Consider the following 22,043-nt stretch of genomic DNA (forward strand, 5'->3'; position numbering starts at 1 on the left):
AAAATAATCCAAGTCGTTAGCGTGGCGTTCGTTGAAACCAGATATGAACGTTTCGTCGTGAGTTCTATTCACGTGACACAGTCCAATATGGTATGGTGTACCTCGTAAAAGATGGATTGAGAAACTGGTTGGTCAACTAATTCGATCAACGTTATAACTTAGAGTCTTTAATGGGACAGACTGACGATTGGAACAGTGGGATTGATTACTTCCCCATTATACACAATATATCGATAGACTGCATGGATAGCCGGTCAATAACTTTTCACAAGTAACACATTTCCTTGTTACTGATTTCACGACAACGCGATTGCCAGGTATCCAATAGTACTGACGTAGCATTGTGACAGCACCTTGTAATCCAATGTGTTTTGAATGGCGATGATGATACTGAACGATGAGACGTGTGAAGTGATGATACTTCGGTAGTAACGCAGGAAACTTTGTTGTTTCTGTGAGTGGTGCATTGTGGAGACACCCTCCCAAGCGAACAATGTTATCTGTATTAATGACGAACTGTTTCAGTTGTTTCACAAGTTGTTTGTGTTTTCCCTCGTTTTGAGTAGTTTGATTTCATCTCCATAACAGTCCGATTGAATGCTAACAATCCAAAGTTTCTCTGCAGTCTTAATTTCTTGGGCGGTTATTTCTCTGGTTACCCGATTCACTGAATAGATCCACGAGTTAGTGAACTAACGGTTGACGTCGATGATCCCGTTAATTCTTGAAGTTTGTATCAGGTTTAGCTGAATTCACTACCATAGAAGTTTCATGTTAATCTGGTGTTATAGTGTCCGTCAATACCCTAGTAATCTTCACACGGGCCAGTCACCATTCTTCAACCAAAGTCACCATATAATTCAGATTCGCTTAGTTTTCTTGCGTTGATACCTCGAGTTAGGAGATCAGCTGGATTGTCCTGTGTTGGACAATATAAGAACGTAGTGTTCAGTAACATCGTACGAATTTCATTCACTCGTTTTGACAAGGCACGGTAGAGTTTTATCACTTCGTAACCAACAAAGCATGATTTGACTGTCCAACCATAGTGTGCAGTTAGCTGCGTTGCCTGTGCTGGCAAGTACATTACGTACGAATTCCGTTAGTCTAGCTCAAATCAGACAGCCATTAATTCCAATCTGGGTAAAGTGATTTCCTTGATTGGACCAAGGCGGTTTTTTCCATTGCAAGCGATTATTTTGCGTCACGAACCAGGTACAGGCTAGGCAGCGCAGCTGTATGCATTGGCGAAACAATGTAATTTGTAATCGGTATTAATACAGTTAATAGTATTGTTATCTGGAAAGTATTGATTTGGCAATACATACCATTGCGTGATTGAGATCTGATTCGATTTCACACCATTTTAGTCACTATTTTTTTAGGTAAACATTCGTCCCAGTCGAGATTTAATTTCCTCTTGGTCGTTCAGATCACAACGTCATCCATCTACTTCCAAAATATAGACCCGTCGTTCAGAGAGAACCCACTTGTACTCGTTCAGTGAAAGTTTGGTCGAATTATTCCATCAAAGAATTGAAAGCTTCTTTTAAATGTACAGATTGGGGTAAACTCAGCCGCTAATATCTACGAACTTGCAGATTCAGTCTGCAGTTACATTAACTTCTGCGTCAGGTGTAACATTTGTATCCAACAGTATGAAGGGACTTCTAAACCAGAAGAAACAAGCGATCATACAACATGATATTGTTGAATTGAAACGGATACAGAAAGAATTAAAATATGAAATAAGGGAAGGGAAGGACGAATATAAGAGGAAAGTAGAAAATAATTTTAAAAAGTTTGATATGAGGAAAGTATGGAACGGACTAAAACTTATATGGCAGCAAAAACACCAATGCTACAGGAGACAATTCAACACACCCGTGCAAATGAACTAAATGCATTCTATAACAGGTTTGATTGCCATGTTTTCTCTATCGAGCATAGCGATCAGGAATGAACTGATAGCTGCGTCCTCAAATATCACCGATGGCGAACATCTCTCGACCGACGAGGAAGAGGTGCTTCGGGGTGCTCCACAGTGTGCTCTCAAACAAAGCATCGCGGCCTGATAATGTTACTCCATGTGTTCTGAACTCGTGCGCTGATCAACTTGCTCGTATTCTGTCTGTCATATTCAATTTGTACTTTCAGCATGACTTAGCGCCGATGTCATGGAAAACTTCTAATATTGTTTCTGTCCCAAAGAAAGCTGTGATATCATCAATGAACGATCGTAGACCAGTTGCGTTGACATCAACCGCTATGTAAGTCTGTGAACGAGTAGTTTTACAAATAGTTATAGTCTCTGATTTTATTGACCCATTACAATTTGCCTATCGTAAGAACAGTGGTATACGTAGAGGATGCAATGTTACATGTTTTAAATAATGTATATTCTCATGTAGAAAAATCTGGAAGTTCAATCAGATTAATGTTCTTCGACTTTTCAAGTGCTTTTAACACTATACAGCCACATCTTATCGTTCAGAAACTTTTAGGATGAACTTGTCACCTTCAACTGTACATTGAACTTTTAATTACCTTACGAATAGACCACAGCATTAGCATTTTCGCCTTGATGTGCAGAGGTGATAAATATCCAAGTGGGTCCTTTAGCGATGCAACGTGTTTGACGATATAAGAAATCGCTCCAAATGAACTACCAAACGAATGTAACCTTATTCATTTAGAGGGGTTGATAAGAAATAAAACTTAGGAAGTAAATAGTAACACCTCAACCATTAGCAGTAAAAAGCAAGACCAACGAAATTGAACAAATATATTTGACTTGAAGTTCAGCATACACATGAAAGCGCGGATGGAATGAACAAATAAATGATTCAGAATTGGAAGATGAAAAGAACACATGTACTTCAATGTCAAAATGTGAAACAAGACAAATGGAACTAAATTATTGAAATACTGTGAATTAATGCACACAAATATGAAAAGAAATAAATGACGTTTAAAGATAAAGTATACCGTCAATGTTGTGTGATGAATTGTCAATAAACGAATATTTCCGATCATAACATAATAATTACTCAACATCAGGCCTGACTACACAATCACTCACTCAATCATACCTCAGACCACTACGGGTCTGAGATCGTACTGAACCCTCAAACATACTTTTAACAGTAAATAACCCCAACTAAAAATACATTAGTTAAACTCTATAAAACAGCATATTCATCATAGCAACTCCAAGGGTGAAATAATAAGGCAAAGTATGAACATAATTTGGTTGGATACAAGGTTCACAATATTATAAGTAATGACAACAACTTTCTAAGAATCGGTGAGAAAACTTCAAGGCCACGTGAGGACAAATGTAAATGCATTTTGACTTCATTTCAGAGTTCATAATGAAAATTACAAAAATATCCTGAATGGAAATACATGTAAGGCGTAATAAAAAAAATTGTGATTACATTCAATTTTAAAATAGTTGGGTAGGTAGATTTTTTATCTTATTTTATTATATTTTTTTCATGTGTGAGGGTCTAGTTTAGGTTTTCCATTGTTTTCCAAATGGTCTCAGTGTTGTTTATTTCTTTCTATCAGATGTACAGCCATTACAGATTGGAAAAATAGGTTTATATTGTATTTTAAGTTGGTGTCAGTTTCCGCACCCACTATTTCTTGCGAGACTTCACGATTTGTCGAGATTTCGTTAGTATTTTCCTCAAATACGTAAAAACAAGCGACCTATCAGTCAGAATAGCTCCGCTGGTTTTTTTTTTTATTTTATTTTTTATTTTGGTGACATGTAGTAGTGGTTCAGTTCTTCAGCTCTTTACTATGCAGTTTTGTTTTAGCGATGCAATAAAGTGGTTAGTGATTTCATATGATGTCTCACTATAAAACACATTTTACACAGAAGTTGGTAATGTATTGTACTTTTATACCATAGTCACCATTTTATAACAAAAATCTACTGTTATGAAAAATTGCACAAAATCTCAGAAAAAAATGACTGGGAAATGCACACAAGAAAAAGAAGAAAAAAAGAGGATTTTGAGGTTGGCTATAAATTATTCCAGTGTCTTACAGCTTTAACCCTGGAAAATTTTAATGGTGAATGAAATAAACTAGGGATCTAAAATAATTTTGAGGCAATTTGAATTTCAATTTTCTAACAAATTTACCAAGTCAACAACATTCAACTTGTACTAGTTGTAGTAGATATATATATATAGGGAAGAAATGTATTAATCGCCATCTTAGTTTCCGTACGGCGACAATCCCCAAGTACCCGAAAGAGAGTCATTCTCAGCCAACAGGGTTCGACACTGGAGTAAAAGTCACTATCCCACAGGACTAGTAAAATTGATAACGTAGTAGTCCTGCAAAAAATTTGGTGGTCCTATCTTTAAGTGCTTTCGCTTGTTCACTTAGGCTCTTCATCTCTCTTAGTTTTTGCTCTACTTCTAATTCACTTTTCCAAACCCCATATTTATTTCAAACACTGTTGTAATTGAACTGTCTATTTCGTTGTAGTTGTTTGTGCATCATCAACTCCTTACTGTAATTTTATTCTCTTTTTTATGTTTTGGAGCTTCTTCTCTTTTTTTGTTGCTTTCTGTGAGTAGTTTGTCTTAATTGGGGGGGGGGGGGAGTAATAAGATGTTATGTGGTCTTATTTCTAGCTTAAATACTACATAACATTTCTGGTACACATTGATCTAACTATTGCATTTTTAAAAGACAAAAAATTACCTTCCCATAGAGCAAGTCTTTATAGTGTTGTCCTTTAGTGCATATTAGAATGTATTTACAACATAAAAATAAATAAATTTGAAGGTTACCAGCAGTTACAGCAAAATTTTGTTACTAATTACATGTACAAGTCACTTCGTCTATTTTCGTGTCTATGTACTTCCGGGTTGACATAAACGTTAAACGTGATACAGTCGGCCCTATAATTACTAAGAAATGACAAAACCGTTCGCAAAATAAAGTTCAGGATTTTAATTTTTCAAACTGAATACCAAAACATGAACACGGAACACGGAATCGTGTCAGTGCATGGATGTATTAGTGATGTATCACTAATACATCCATGGTCAGTGTTACTAAGTAAGTTAGCAGTTTCATTGTAGGCTGTAAGTTGTACCGGTAAAAAAAACGATCATCACATCATGTAGGAAGTACAAAAACATAGAACACATTGTTTTCTTGCTGAATAAACTCACTGAAATAACAACACGGTCAAATTGCGTCTTCGATTTTGACAGCCACCATTGTTATGATTGAGCTTCACTAGTTCCGTTGAATGTGGCCGGGTGAACGCCGACATCCAATTTGTACAGCGTTTTTTACAAAGGGAGCTCGTCAATAACCTACCGAATAATTAACTCAGAAACGTAGTTTAAATACTAACTGATCTAAGAATTACTGTTCAGAAAGACTACGCATCCGTACATAAATACGAATTCATGCGACAAAGATTTCAACTTTACTATTTACTTGTTACAGTGTAGAGGACTTATTATACACATATCATCGTACAACTAATTTTATTGGCTATAATATTAGCTACATTTGAAAGGTCTCACTTGATTGGCTCATCGTTCGCTATTCCCGTTTTCAAGAGACAGCCAGAATAAAGTGCCACGTAGTACAGCAATGGCGCGAGATCGTCTGTTGGGCGACTTTCCCACCGGGTGTGCTTTTCGAAAACTACACAACACATGCTTTTATGACACGGAATCATAGAAAATCTACCCCGTTTCCAAACTAATCGTAATTTTATCGCGAATAGACAACCGGAGTTGGTCAAAATAGCAAATTAAAAATCAAATGAATTTTACTATGACCGTGAATTCATCATATAGCCGGTGGTCTGAATTCTGAGCTCCCTGATATACCTATCGAAAAGTCACTATCCCGTCGGACTACCTGCAATGGGCATTTTAGTAACCTTTACTGGTACATGGTCTTTACAGAAAGTTACTAGACTCGCGGGATAGCGGACCAGCGTGTATGTCGAACCCTTGCCATACGTTACAGCATAGACCCCTCCTGGTTACAGTGGTAACACTCGTTCATGTTCGATTACCTTTCATAAAGAAAACACAACGAAATGGTTGAAGTGATCTTTTTTTTAATTTCTTTTCATCACAACAACAAAATCTGCGCGATCAAAAGTGTTGTAAACTAAACCAGAAAGAATTATCGGGCTGGCTAAACTTCCCGATGAACTGGAGTAAGGTCCAAGTCCAAGTAAGCCCCGATAGTACGTGAGAAAATCGTCTCAAACTAGCGATACAACTTTCAAAATATAACTTGACATGTCTTCATTTGTTAGAGTTATACAATTCAAGACGGGGTTTCACTCGAAAACAACAATTCTGTGAATAATGACACTGAACGCAGCGATTTCTCGGACGATGTTACCACTGCACTGTAACGTATGGCTGACAACGACTTGCTTCTGGGTTAGTCCCTCGTGCATCCGGGTACTTGGGATTGTCGTCCATTACCACATCAGCAATTTTGACGCTGTAATTTTGCCACCAATATTGATCGTACAAAAACAAAACTCCATAAATGAACCACAAAGTACTTTCCCTTTCAAAATGTGGTAATTTTAGAAAGAGTATTATCGTTTTTATTGACGACTGACTCTGTCAAAAACACTTAAGTTCAGGCATGGAAGACTTCTCACAATGATCATGAGCTATGAGGTGCATATACTGGAATGAACCATTCTGTAGGAGGGGTGGTGTGTGAATTGGATTTGAAGTTTACAAACCTTTTTCGAACAAATATTTGTCATTTGGGCGCACAATGCGTAGAATTAAGACTATAGCACATATTACATTGCTTGTTTGACGTCAATAGTGTCTTTTGAAAAGTTGCACTTTACCTAAAGTCTCGCGGACTGATTTCCAATATGGCGTCGGTCATTATGCTCATTAACATATTCATTTTTTTTTCAAATTTCAAAAAAAAAATCATAAAAAATAGAAGAGAAGACGTGCTGACTTGAAATTAACAAATCTAAGTAAGCTACCCCCTGTGCATCAACACACCAGATATCAAAGCAATCTGACTTGAAGTTTATGAGGAGTTGATGAAAATGTCATTTTTGGAAAAAAAATCATAAAAAATTGAAAATGGCACAGATCAACTTGGCATGAACAAATCTGAATAGCCTCCCCCCAAGGAACATGCACACCAAATATCGAAGAATTCCGACTGTCACTTTCGGAGTAGATAGTGAAAATATAAAAGTTTGACGGACACCTATGATTCACTCTACTCTCTATACCTCAATACCCACCTATACCTAAAGCTACGCTTTCAGTTTTCGCTGACAGCGGAGCTAAAAAGGTTAGGGTGGGCGTGAAAATCTAGGTGGGGTCGGGTAACCAAAGCTGATTTCATAAGTTCGAGGTCATTAGCGTTGGTACCGGCTGAGCGAACGCACGACATTTGGATTAAGCTAATTTAGTCAATGGTTACGTAAGCAGCCTCGTTCACGATAATATGATTATGAAGAACTTTAGTCCTATAAACTTCTGACATACTATCATAAGATTGAAAATTGTTATTTTAAATCAAGTCTGTAACCTTTAAGTTTAGAAACACTAGTTTCCCCAGTTCGGTTATCCGTTTTAGCACCTCCAATAATCATAATATTAATATATTGAACGAATGAGACAGTTTATCTTAGTATTACCCAATAAGCAACAGGTAGAATGGTATATAAACAGTTGTTTTCGCATTGTGGCTCAGACTGTGCGTACACCCTGGACCAGTCATGTCGACGTCCAGGGTAATCAACCCAACTTCAACGCCAGTGAATCCAGTGAATAGATTTCTGTTGAACATCAATAACCTTAGTGCCATATCAGGGGAGCAGAGATACATGTAAACAAGCCATTGAGAATGACATAGTCCCCACTATGATTAGGTTTGAAGGAATTATCACTACTCTGATCACGGAACAACACTTGTGAACCTAAATCAAACAGACTTAGATATGTTGTGTGTGCTTGTTGGACATGGAACATGCCTACAACAATAAAGGATGGGTCAGGTATGGGGGATTGTATCACGACGAAAATGGATATGTACATGTATGTTATAGAACACTGTCCTAATACCAACTTTGAATGAGATCCGTTCAAGCATGTCTCAATTATGGCTTTGGACATGGAAAATTCGCAAACAAAATAGCTGCCTGGCAGCCATATTGGATCGTATCATGATGAAAATGGATATGCACATGTATGTCATAGAACAGTGCCCTAATACCAACTTTGAATGAGATCTGTTCAAGCATGTCTGAATTATGGCTTTGGACATGGAAAATTCACAAACAAAATGGCTGCTAGGTGGCCATATTGGATCGTATCACAACAACAATGAATATGCACATGTATGTCATAGAACACTGTCCTAATACCAACTTTGAATGAGATCTGTTCAAGCATGTCTGAGTTATGGCTTTGGACATGGAAAATTCGAAAACAAAATGGCTGCCAGGCAGCCATATTGGATCGTATCATGATGAAAATGGCTATGTACATTTATGTCATAGAACACTGTCCAAATACCAACTTTGAATGAGATCTGTTCAAGCATGTCTCAGTTATGGCTTTAGACAGGGAAAATTTGCAAACAAAATGGCTGCTAGGCGGCCATATTGGATCGTATCATGAAACAAATTGATGTGCATATGTATGCCATTGTATGTTGCCCCTGTACCAAGTTTGAAAAAAATCGGTCCAGGCACCTCCAAGAAACGGCTGCGGACGGACGGATGGACGCACGGACAGACGGAACCCAATCCATAAGTCCCCGTCCCGGGGACTAACAAGACAGCACTCGAGCAAATTCTGACTAACACCAAGTTGATCTTAAAGCAGACACGATGAGCTCCTACAATAATACAATGACCTCCAGAAAAAGAAAAAATGAAGCCGACAGTCAGAGTCAAGGTAAGGCCAAAAAAAAAATATGTCTGGTTCTGGTCAGCGCGCGCGTGCCCTGAATACCCCCGCGTCGATCCTTTTTTTTCCGATAATTTTTGCTTTCCCGTTCCTTATTTACAATTCCCCGTCGATCAACACTGTATGCAAGGCTAGCGGAAAAAATTTAACTCGTGTGATGGCGCACTTCTATTTGGTAACGGGTACCCTTTTCTTCTAGTACTGTTGCATACCCATAATCCCCCGTACGATATGTGTACGTAATATGTACGATGAGCGTGGTTGATGGGAATCACGGGAAATAGTGTGTTCACTGTGCTAGGTGGTAAACCGCTCACATGTTTCGAAAATGTCAGAAGTTTGAGTACGTCGTGAGCAATCGAAATGTTGATATCAATTCAGCTGACTTTCGAGGTGTTCTTAGTTCTGGTGATCGTTTCGTTCTGCCTTCTGAATACAAAGATTTTCCTGTAGCGTAAGCAGTTAGCTCTGGATGTATGCGCTACGATGTTCGACACGTCTTTCCATCTGCGATGAGTTGGAAAGACGTGTCGAACATCGTACCGTATACAGACTGCGTATCAGACTGATGATGGACGGTGCTCGAAAGAAAACACTGCCTCCTCTACGTCCGTTGGACAGACCTATTTCTCGTTATTTAACGTTGCAAGTTGCACAATGACATTATACAGTGGTTGCAAGGCAAGACTCATTATCTTGGATGGGATTATAACTGCAAATCGGGATTATAACTGCAAATCACTGGGCGATAAGATAAATTTGTAAATGTGACTAGTGATGCCCTGATGGATGATTGATCCGCATCGTACAAAACTTGCCATACAACAGTGTCAACTTCCAGAGTTGTATGACATCTTCCGAGAGCATGTAAAGTGTCAAAAATGTGTATTTACTAATTTGCAAAAAAAAAAAAAAAATTAGGGAAAAAAAAAAAAACGCGCGTCGTCGCACCACTTTAGAAAGTTTACCCTGACCAGAACCAGATTTTTATTTTTTTTTGGCCTAAGCGAGTTGCTAGTCTTTTTCACTTCTTGATTATATTCAAATTACAAAAGAGCACTGTTAGTAATACCAACATCACTCAGTTCCGGGATCTATTCCAACCATTGCAAGAGTCATGATAAAGAAACGCCTGTGATCAGAACATCATATCAGTGATGGTGGATAATCAGATAATGAAAACTGGCTTCGTCAGTACTGTCATAAACAAACTTATACCTGTAAAAGATTCACGTCAGAGTGACCTGGTGTTTGCAATAATGTTTGTCAGTTTGACAGTGATACTGATAGGAAGTCGATTTCTTTTCGGCACCTAGTTGTCATTGTCAACCATTGATAAAACGACGTTCTCATCTCATGTAATGATTGTATGTTTTGACCAGTAGTTCATTTTACAATTTAAAATGTCACATTAGCCGCAAGTTTGCTCGTAGTTACAGTTTTGACCATATGATTTGGCGCAACGTTAATCTATTTGCATATCCCGGCCTGTGTTTTACCTCAGACCACTAAAACAATGATGCACTATAATACATCTGTAACATGTTCAGGTAGAGGTTAGCATTTCCTCATCTTTGTTGTTGTAAATCATTACTTGTACTACCACAGACTCTACACTCTGTAGGGTCTATGTACTTCCAAAAATGAAAACAGCTGAACTACCTCCTGGAGTGTAAGATTGTGCTCGGATAATCAACGTTTTACTGTATGCAGTAAATATTGATTTTTACCTACATAAATGGCTGCAATTCGGTCAAATTTGCATATATCAAGTAATAGCACCAATAGCATTGTAGTAAACCTGTACAGTATTTAATAATGTTTACCTACATGCTGATCCATGCTAGGTATAGGTGTTCATTTGCTGAATGGTTATCCAGTTGCCTATCTAGCCCTGTTGTTATCTTTGCAATATACACAATCATTTGGCTGTTACTATGACCATGGTCATGTTCCTAGATATATCTGCATACATTTTTTGAATGTTAGTTCAAATGTCTATGAATTCCTGGTGTTATCTTTGCAAAATACGTGATCATTTGGCTGTTGCTATGGGCATGGTCTTCTTGCTAGGTATATTTGCATACATTTTTTGAATGTTTATTCATTTGTCTATTAGTTAAGTATTAATCCCTGTTGTTATCTTTGCATAATATGTTATCATTTGGCTCTTGCCAAGGATGTGGTCTTGTTGCTAGGCATATCTGCATACACTTTTTGAATGTTTGTTCACATCTAAGAAACCATGTTGTTATCTTTGTGAAATACACCACTGTTTGGCTGTTGCTATGGTACTATTTGCATACAATTTTTGAATGTTTACTCACTTGCCTACCAGATGATGTTATTTAACCAAAATATACTATACTGCCATTTGGTTGTTGCTAAGGCCAAGACTAAGTACTTGTTGAGATATACAGTACAGATCCAGTGTTGCAGCCAGCCTTTTGAAAGAGTGGGATAGTGTCCCAAGACTTTCATTTTTCTGGGTCATCATAAATTTTTCTTGGATATTATAAAAAAGAGCGCCAATAGTGTTGTAGCACAACTGTACCGTTTTCAAAAATATTTACCCACATGCTTATCCATGCTAGATATTTGCTGAATGATTATGCAGTTGCCTATCCAACCCTGTTGTTATCTATGCAATATACACGATCATTTAGCTGTTGCTATAGGTGTGGTCATGTTGCTAAACATGTTTGCATACAATTTTAGTGTGGGTCATCTGTGACCTGTCACTTCCGAAATTGTGGGTCAGGTCCAAAAAATGTATGTCAAAAGACCCCAAAACCCCCTCTGGCTGCAACACTGCAGATCTCGCATAATGGGACATTGTGCATGAACTATGCTTGCATCTTTAAAACACCATGCAGGCAAAGTTCATGAACAATGCTCTTGGGAATCAGTGTATGTAAACAGCATTCAATTTGCATATTTGTGGTGTCCACAGAGCAACCTATTAACTGTGCATCAAGTTTACAATGCATCACCATCTCATTATAAACATTGCATCTATTGGCATCTAGATAGCAGAGTACATGATTACAAGTCATTGAGAATGACATAGTCCCCGCTATGATTGGGTTTTAAGGAATTATCACTACTCTGATCACACAACAACACTTGTAAACCTAAATCAAACAGACTTAGATATGTTGTGTCTGCTTGTTGGACATGGAATATGCCTACAACAATAAAGGATGGGTCGGGTATGGGGAATCACATCACGACGAAAATGAATATGCACATGTGTGTCATAGAACACTGTCCTAATACCAACTTTGAATGAGATCTGTTCAAGCATGTCTGAGTTATGGCTTTGGACATAGAAAAACAGCAAACAAAATGGCTGCCAGGCGGCCATATTGGATCATATCACAACAACAATGAATATGCAAATGTATGTCATAGAACACTGTCCTAATACCAACTTTGAATGAGATCTGTTCAAGCATGTCTGAGTTATGGCTTTGGACATAGAAAAATCGCAAACAAAATGAAGCCATATTGGATCGTATCACAACAACAATGAATATGCACATGTATGTCATAGAACACTGTCCTAATACCAACTTTGAATGAGATCTGTTCAAGCATGTCTGAGTTATGGCTTTGGACATGGAAAAATCGCAAACAAAATCGCTGCCAGGCAGCCATATTGGATCGTATCATGATGATAATGGATATGCACATGTATGTCATAGAACACTGTCCTAATACCAACTTTGAATGAGATCTGTTTCAGCATGTCTGAGTTATGGCTTTGGACATGGAAAATTCACAAACAAAATGGCTGCCAGGCAGCCATATTGGATCGTATCATGATGAAAATGGATATGCACATGTGTGTCATAGAACACTGTCCTAATACCAACTTTGAATGAGATCTGTTCAAGCATGTCTGAGTTATGGCTTTAGACAGGGAAAATTTGAAGAAAAAAAATGGTTTCTAGGCAGCCATATTGGATCGTATCATGAAACAAATTGACGTGCATATGTATGCCATTGTATGTTGCCCCTGTACCAAGTTTGAAAACAAGCGACCTATCGGTCAGAATAGCTCCGCTGGGTTTTTTTTAATTTAATTTTCTATTTTGGTGACATGTAGAAGTGGTTCAGTTCTTCAGCTCTTCACTATGCAGTTTTGTTTTAGTGATGTAATACTAATAAAGTGGTTACTGGTTTCATATGATGTCTCACTATGAAACACATTTTACACAGAAGTTGGTAATGTATTGTAATTTTATACCATAGTCACCATTTTATAACAAAAATCTACTGTTATGAAAAATTGCACAAAATCTCAGAAAAAAATGACTGGGAAATGCACACAAGAAAAAGAAAACAAGCGACCTATCGGTCAGAATAGCTCCGCTGTTTTTTTGTTTTATTTTATTTTTTATTTTGGTGACATGTAGAAGTGGTTCAGTTCTTCAGCTCTTTACTATGCAGTTTTGTTTTAGCGATGCAATAAAGTGGTTAGTGGTTTCATATGATGTCTCACTATAAAACACATTTTACACAGAAGTTGGTAATGTATTGTACTTTTATACCATAGTCACCATTTTATAACAAAAATCTACAGTTATGAAAAATTGCACAAAATCTCAGAAAAAAATGACTGGGAAATGCACACAAAAAAAAGAAAAAAAAGAGGATTTTGAGGTTGGCTATAAATAATTCCAGTGTCTTACAGCTTTAACCCTGGAAAATTTTAATGATGAATGAAATAAACTAGGGATCTAAAATAATTTTGAGGCAATTTGAATTTCAATTTTCTAACAAATTTACCAAGTCAACAACATTCAACTTGTACTAGTTGTAGTAGATATATATAGGGAAGAAATGTATTAATCGCCATCTTAGTTTCCGTACGGCGACAATCCCAAGTACCCGAAAGAGAGTCATTCTCAGCCAATTCAGGGTTCGACACTAGAGTAAAAAAGTCACTATCCCACAGGACTAGGAAAATTGATAACGTAGTAGTCCTGCAAAAAATGTGGTGGTCCTATCTATAAGTGCTTTCGCTTGTTCACTTAGGCTCTTCATCTCTCTTAGTTTTTGCTCTACTTCTAATTCACTTTTCCAAACCCCATATTTATTTCAAACCGTGTGTTGTAATTGAACTGTCTATTTCTTTGTAGTTGTTTGTGCATCATCAACTCATTACTGTAATTTTATTCTCTTTTTTATGTTTTGGAGCTTCTTCTCTTTTTCGTTGCTTTCTGTGAGTAGTTTGTCTTAATTGGGGGGGGGGGGGAGTAATAAGATGTTATGTGGTCTTATTTCTAGCTCATAACATTTCTGGTACACATTGATCTAACTATTGCATTTTTAAAAGACAAAAAATTACCTTCCCATAGAGCAAGTCTTTATAGTGTTCTCCTTAGTGCATATTAGAATATATTTACAAGTCTTTATAGTGTTCTCCTTAGTGCATATTAGAATATATTTACAACATAAAAATAAATAAATTTGAAGGTTACCAGCAGTTACAGCAAAATTTTGTTACTAATTACATGTACAAGTCACTTCGTCTATTTTCGTGTCTATGTACTTCCGGGTTGACATAAACGTTAAACGTGATACAGTCGGCCCTATAATTACTAAGAAATGACAAAACCGTTCGCAAAATAAAGTTCAGGATTTTAATTTTTCAAACTGAATATCAATATCCACTACACATTCAATAACTGGTTTCGCGTATTTAGAAATGTGCCCCAAAACATGAACACGGAACACGGAACACGGAATCGTACCGTGTCAGTGTTACTAACTAAGTTAGCAGTTTCATTGTAGGCTGTAAGTTGTACCGATAAAAAAACGATCATCACATCATGAAGGAAGTACAAAAACATAGAACACGTTGTTTTCTTGCTGAATAAACTCACTGAAATAACAACACGGTCAAATCGCGTCTTCGATTTTGACAGCCACCATTGTTATGATTGAGCTTCACTTACTTCCGTTGAACGTGGCCAGTACAGTGTTGAGGCCAGCCTTACCCTTATTATACACAAATCATCGTACAACTAATTTTATTGGCTATAATATTAGCTACATTTGAAAGGTCTCACTTGATTGGCTCATCCTTCGCTATTCCCGTTTTCAAGAGAATAAAGTGCCACGTAGTACAGCAATGGCGCGAGATCGCCTGTTAGGCGACTTTCCCACCGGGTGTGCTTTTCGAAAACTACACAACACATGCTTTTATGACACGGATTTTGAGGTTGGCTATAAATAATTCCAGTGTCTTACAGCTTTAACCCTGGAAAATTTTAATGATGAATGAAATAAACTAGGGATCTAAAATAATTTTGAGGCAATTTGAATTTGAATTTTCTAACAAATTTACAAAGTCAACAACATTCAACTTGTACTAGTTGTGGTAGATATATATAGGGAAGAAATGTATTAATCGCCATCTTAGTTTCCGTACGGCGACAATCTCAAGTACCCGGAAGAGAGTCATTCTCAGCCATACGTTACAGTGGTAACACTCGTTCATGTTCGGTTACCTTTCACAAAGAAAACACAACGAAATGGTTCAAGTGATCTTTTTTTTTTATTTCTTTTCATCACAACAACAAAATCTGCGTGATCAAAAGTGTTGTAAACTAAACCAGAAAGAATTATCGGACTGGCTAAACTTCCCGATGAACTGGAGTAAGGTCCTACTAGTCCAAGTAAGCCTCGATAGTACTATAGTACGTGAGAAAATCGTCTCAAACTAGCGATACAACTTTCAAAATATAACTTGACATGTCTTCATTTGTTAGAGTTATACAATTCAAGACGGGTTTTCACTGAAAAAAACAATTCTGTGAATAATGACACTCTGAACGCAGCGATTTCTCGGACGATGTTACCACTGTAACGTATGGCTGACAACGACTTGCTTCCGGGTTAGTCCCTCGTGCATACGGGTGGATTGTCGCTGTACGGAAACTAAGAAAGATGGCGATTAATACATACATCGTCTGATATTTTAATTTACAGTGTTTCTTGTGACCGGCGCCTGTCAGCAGACTCTGCCATTTTTTTCATCATTCCATTGTATTTAAACCTTGTACTTGACAGTTCGCAATATTTATAATTCTCAACAAAATACCTCAACATGCCTCACTTCGCTCGTACTCAAAGCAGCCCCGCGCGGTATGATCACTGATGACATGATGAGAGAGAACCTTTTCGGATTTACATGTAAAACGGGGAAAGATACGCAAAACATAATGCAAAGTCTGAAGCCAAATTAAAGTTGTAATTATTTTAATTATTTTTACTTGCCAAATATTTGCATTTTGGAAAGGCAAGACACGTTCATGTCGTTTAACTTTACATGTGAACTGTCGGCCATAACTTCAACCGCATGCCTGGCATGCCTTCCTTACGCAAGTTGTCTTAATTCTGGTTCACTGTCATTCCAAATTGCACGACAATATAGAATTAATCACAAGTTACGTGTTATCTGAAAACATCACACTTTTATAGTGGGTCTGAAGTGTGATTTTAGTGAGTACCAAGAACGTCCTGTGTTGATACTCAAGATACTTGCTGTGGAAAATCGCTCGGTCAAATGAGGTCACCTTCAGCTTCTGGTCGAATCAGGATAGAGTATGCAAATGGCGATGTTGCGGACTGGCTGATTATGTAGAAGGGGTGCAGAATTGGATTTGAAGTTTACAACCCTGTTTCGAACAAACGCTTGTCATTTGGGCGCCCAATGCGTAGAATTATGACTATAGCACATATTACATTGCTTGTTTGACGTCAATAGTGTCTTTTGAAAAGTGGCAGTTTACTTAAAGTCTCGTCGACTGATTTCCAATATGGCGTCGGTCATAATGCTCATTAACATATTCATATTTTTTTTCATATTACAAAAAAAAATCATAAAAAATAAAAATGAGGATGTGCTGACTTGAAATTAACAAATCTGAGTAAGCTACCCCCTGCGCATCAACACGCCAGATATCAAAGCAATGTAACAAGAGGTTTTCAAGGAGTTGATGAAAATGACATTTTATGAAAAAAAATCATAAAAAATTGAAAATGGCACAGATCAACTTGGCATGAACAAATCTGAATAGCCTCCCCCTAGGGAACATACACACCAAATATCGAAGAATTCTGACTGTCACTTTCAGAGCAGATGATGAAAATATAAAAGTTTGATGGACACCTATGATTCACTCTACTCTCTATACTCTATACAACCTATACCTAAAGCTACGCTTTCGGCTTTTGCTGACAGCGGAGCTAAAAATCGGTCCAGGCATCTCCAAGAAACGGCTGCGGACGGACGGACGCATGCACGGACAGACGGAACCCAATCCATAAGTCCCCGTCCCGGACTTCGTCCGGCGGGGACTAATTACTAGGTCACAATGCATGTACATGTATACATAAAATGCTATTTATTTTGTGTCAGAAATGCAAGCATTGTTCAATGTAGATGCTTTGATGGTGCAACAACAACAGCGCATCAAGACATTGTTACATGTAGCACCCCAATTGTGCAAGCAAAATCCTTTTATGATGCGCGCACCCAGGTGACATTTTATGTGAGCTGGACTGTTTTTTTACCAAATTTCACATTTTTGCACCTAATTTACATATCACTGATGAGATCATTATATGCTTAATATTTCTTCATACTATACACCCCCAGATGCATCACATTACCAATCTGCTCAGTAGTTTTGGAATTGAAGATTTTTGACCAAAATGACACATTTTTTAGCCCTAATTTGCATATCACTTATGGAATCATCATGTTGTGAACAATTCTTATTTTTTATAATCTTAACACCCTTAAGAATGATCCCACAAAATTTCAGACCAATCTGCCCAGTAGTTTTTGAGATAAAGTGTTTTTACCAGAAATTACATTTTTTTACCCAAATCACACCCATGATGTGATCATTTTGATTTGAACAATTTCCCAACTACACACCCAAGGTAATGCACCCACCAAATATCATAGTAATCGGTCCAGCAGTTTTTGACTTTAAGTTGTTTACATACATCCACACAGACTTACAAACAGACAAACAGACAGACAGACAGACACTTTGTCATGCCTATAGCACTACTGAACCATATCAGTTCAGTTGTGCTAAAACCCAGTGTTAACTTACAATATACAAGAACAGAAAAAATTATAATAAACTTGTTATCTCACCATTAATGGTATCCCCTGTAGCATAGTTAGTCTGACTAACAGTTACTGTGTACGGTGATGTTGAAGTCTGTGCAGCAACTCCATGTCCTGGAAACATAGACGTACAGGATGATTGTGGAGGACCACTAGGATATCCCAATGTAATTGGCACTGAACACACTAACAGTAGCAGAACTGCTGGAAACATGATTGCCATGGTTACCTAATAAAGAGAATATAAGCACCAATGGCATTATACAATGTACATGTAGCACAACTGTTCATAGTAAACTTTTTCTATTATAATTATGTGGTCTTGTAGCTAGGCATATTTCTATACATTTTTTGAAGATTTATTCCCGCCTAAACATCATGGTGTTATATCTGCAAGTATTTGCCATCATTTAAACTGTTGCTATCAGCATGGTCTTGTAGCTAGGCATAATTACATGTATCTGCTTACATTTCTGGAATGTTTACTCATTTGCCTTCATTTCATGGGTTTAATATAGGCATAATGTCATCATTTACCTGTTGCTATGGGCGTGGGCTTGTTGCTAATGACTTTTGCATATTTCTTTTTAATGTTTATTCAGTTGAATGCCTATCCCTGTTGTTGTATTTGCAATAATCCTTATCATTTGACTGTTGTTAAGGGCATGGTCCTGTTTCTACGGCAACTTTTGAAAGTACACTGTATGACACACTCACAATTAGTTTAGAATCAATACCAAACGAGACAGACAGTCAGACAGACAGGCACACAAACACAAACACAAACACACACACATACTTTTCATTCCTAATAATAGTAACATATAATCTTAAAAACAGAAATATGTGATTAGGCCAGAAAAAATTAAAAAGCTGTTCAACGACCTACATATATTTTGGGTGTTTCAATCTTTTCTTTTCTTTGGTGATGGGCAATATATCCTCATGTGGGCTTCACATCTTAGTAAAATGCACACTTTGTTTCAAAATTAAGGTGATTTCTTTATATTTTCTGAATGATACAAGTGACCACATATGCATTTGAGTCAATTCCAATTACATAATCTTATACTGTGCCTCTGACGACACATACAAGAGTGAATTGAGATGTCTGAAATTCAGGACAGCGTGCCTGTCTGAAATTCAGGACTGCTACTGGACTGAAATTCAGGACTGTCATTAATCTTTCAATTAGTCACAAAAATCATTACTTTATTAGCGTTATTTTTTTTACCCTATTTTTAATTATACAGTGTCAATACAAGGAAGTAATGGTGCTACTTTTCGTGGGTTTATACTTCAAGGGAGGCATGCTGATTGGTCAATGGACTAAAATGAACCAATTGGAACATTTCAAAATGTACTGAGTGTAGTCAATGCAAAGTTGTTAACATGTGAAAATACAGATGTATATGTAAGTTGCAAGATCTTTTAAATCTCTGTGTGAAATTTACTGTTACTTAACTTCTCTACATTATGTGCATAAGCTCTGTTTTAGCACTACTGAACCAACTAAAGCTGTTGCATATCCAACGTACACTAAAAGGAAGGAGCAAATATTTACGACCATGGGAAAGGGGTTGAGCAGTCTTTGGGCCATCAACATTCTGAAAGTCTTGAAATGTTTTGCCCTTTATTCGTGATTTTTGGAACCAAATTAAACTTCAGAAGTCATTTACCAAGTGCACATCTGCAAAATATCTTTCGGCTTTACCACAATAAACTACACTTCATAGCCATATAATAATTGTTATGTACTGCAGAGTACAATTTTCTCAATTCTGGTATTTTAATACCATATTCAAGCATTGTCAGACTTTAAATTATGTCTATGGATTGATAAATGTATTCCTCTAAATGGCCTTCTACATTGTCCTTTTTTTCAAAAAAGTTTCCATCTTTGGAGGTGTCTCCTTCAAATCAATAGCAGAATCGTTTCTTCTCTCAAAACAAGATGGAAGCTGGTTGGAGACATCTCCAGCATGTGAAATCTACATCCTTTGTGTAAAGCACTCTTGTTTGGGGGACTTATTGTAGTTGGTTATCACTGTTATTTTAATACATCATTGTACCGTATAATTTTATATCTCCACTGTAGTATACGCGACAGAAGGGGTGGCTAAAATAATTCTGGAGTTTCATTTTGTGGGTCTTTTTTGAGAGGAGAGGGTCAGAGAAACTACACAATTTGTTAACCATAAACTGTGTAAATTTCCTAACTGTACAACTGATGGAAACCTTTGACAAATTGCAAGAGATGAAATCAAAATAAGTTCTATGTAAACCCAATCTGAAATGTCTTGCCATCAGCTCGTTTTTCAATCCTTGTAAAAAATCAACCTACCTACTCAATGTGATGGGCTGGGTTGCCCATTGAACAGCTTTTTTATGTTTTCTGGTGTGTATAGTGTATAATTTGTACCAAGCCACACTCTCTGGTAGTGTGTGTAGTGTATTATTTGCACCAAGCCACACTCTCTGGTAGTGTGTGTAATGTAATATCAAATGATTGGTCAATTGATTGATCATTGATTAAGGTAGAAGGTGTCAAATTTGAATTACGTCAACAACGCAACTTTTGGTGCAGACTGAAACGGGCACTCTTGTCAACATTCAAAAGCGAAACAAACCCAGAAGTGTTTGGAAGTGAAGTGAGGTGTTAGATGTTTTTCATGAATAGTTCAGTTGATTTATCATACATATGTACTGATAGAAATATCCCTTGGTGCCCATGTGTTCCAATATTGTATAATTTCATGTGATTTTTAGCCAAAATATTGAAATATTGATGGGTTGGGGGTCACAATTGTGAATATTATGAGCACTTTGGCATTTGGAGAAAGAAATAAACTCTACACATGAATAGTTCAGTTGATTTATCATACATATGAACTGACAGAAATATACCTTGGTGCCGGTGTGTTCCAATACTGTACAATTTCATGTGATTTTTGTTCCAAAATGTTGAAATTTGGATGGGGTGGGGGGGTCATGTTTTTTACTGGCATTTTCAAGTTAGCATACACAATGATTTTTGTTGTAAAATTATGAATGGGCATTGGTACATTATACATATGTGCAAAGATAAACAAGCTCATTTTAATTTTTGTCAAAGTTCAACAAAATTTCATACAATGTTTCTGTCAAAATGGTAATTTCAATCCTAGAATTTAAACTGACGTTGTGACTCCCATATTTTTTTGTCATTGATAAATAATACAATGTACACTTACAGCATATAAAAAAAAATCTTTCACAGACTTTTATCCTTTTTTTACAATTCATAATGTTTTCTTAAAAAATAGTAAAGCAGCTGGAGATAAAATACCATAATACTTTATGAAATAAGGAATATAAATTTTAAAAAATATGTCTGGACCTACTATACATTGCACTTACATATATACGTTTGTTTTGTAGTAGTAGTTTATTTCAAATGCTAAGGCCTCGGCCCATCGCACAAAACATTTTACATAACAATAGAGAAGAAAAAGAACAAAGAACTGAATATCATTCTACTAATAATTAACGTTTGTTTTGGTGTTCTAGGGATAATCTTTAACTGTCAAAAATCATGTTGTAGTTAATTGTTGTAAATCTACTTATTTTGACCCCAAAATATATATGTACATACAATAAATGGTCATTATCCTGAAAACAAAGGTGGTGACATATTATTTTCTCTGTAATTTTTACATATTCAGATATCAGTGTGCAAAGTATAAGAACAATCTATTGACTTTTGTGAATTTGACAACCCCCCCCCCCCCCTCAGTTATATGAAGGCCCATTCTAGATTTTGCTAGGTCTAAAATTTTGTTTACCAAATCAGAACTGTGCTATTATTAATAATTACCCCAAATGTTACGTCCTAAGGGAGATGTATTTTGGTCTAAAATTTGGTCTTGGTT

General features: G+C 36.8%; 1 protein-coding gene across 1 annotated transcript in view; it reads right to left on the reverse strand.

Annotated features, from left to right (window-relative positions):
• The window catches only part of LOC144436440 (putative ferric-chelate reductase 1), a 276,780-nt gene that overhangs the window by 253,167 nt on the left and 1,570 nt on the right, over positions 1-22,043 (reverse strand). The window contains exon 2 of the mRNA XM_078125238.1: positions 18,160-18,361. Within this exon, the coding sequence (XP_077981364.1) occupies positions 18,160-18,361 (202 nt within the window). The remainder of the gene's footprint in view (positions 1-18,159; positions 18,362-22,043) is intronic.

Source organism: Glandiceps talaboti, chromosome 6, assembly GCF_964340395.1.
Source record: "Glandiceps talaboti chromosome 6, keGlaTala1.1, whole genome shotgun sequence".
Lineage (NCBI taxonomy): Eukaryota > Metazoa > Hemichordata > Enteropneusta > Spengelidae > Glandiceps > Glandiceps talaboti.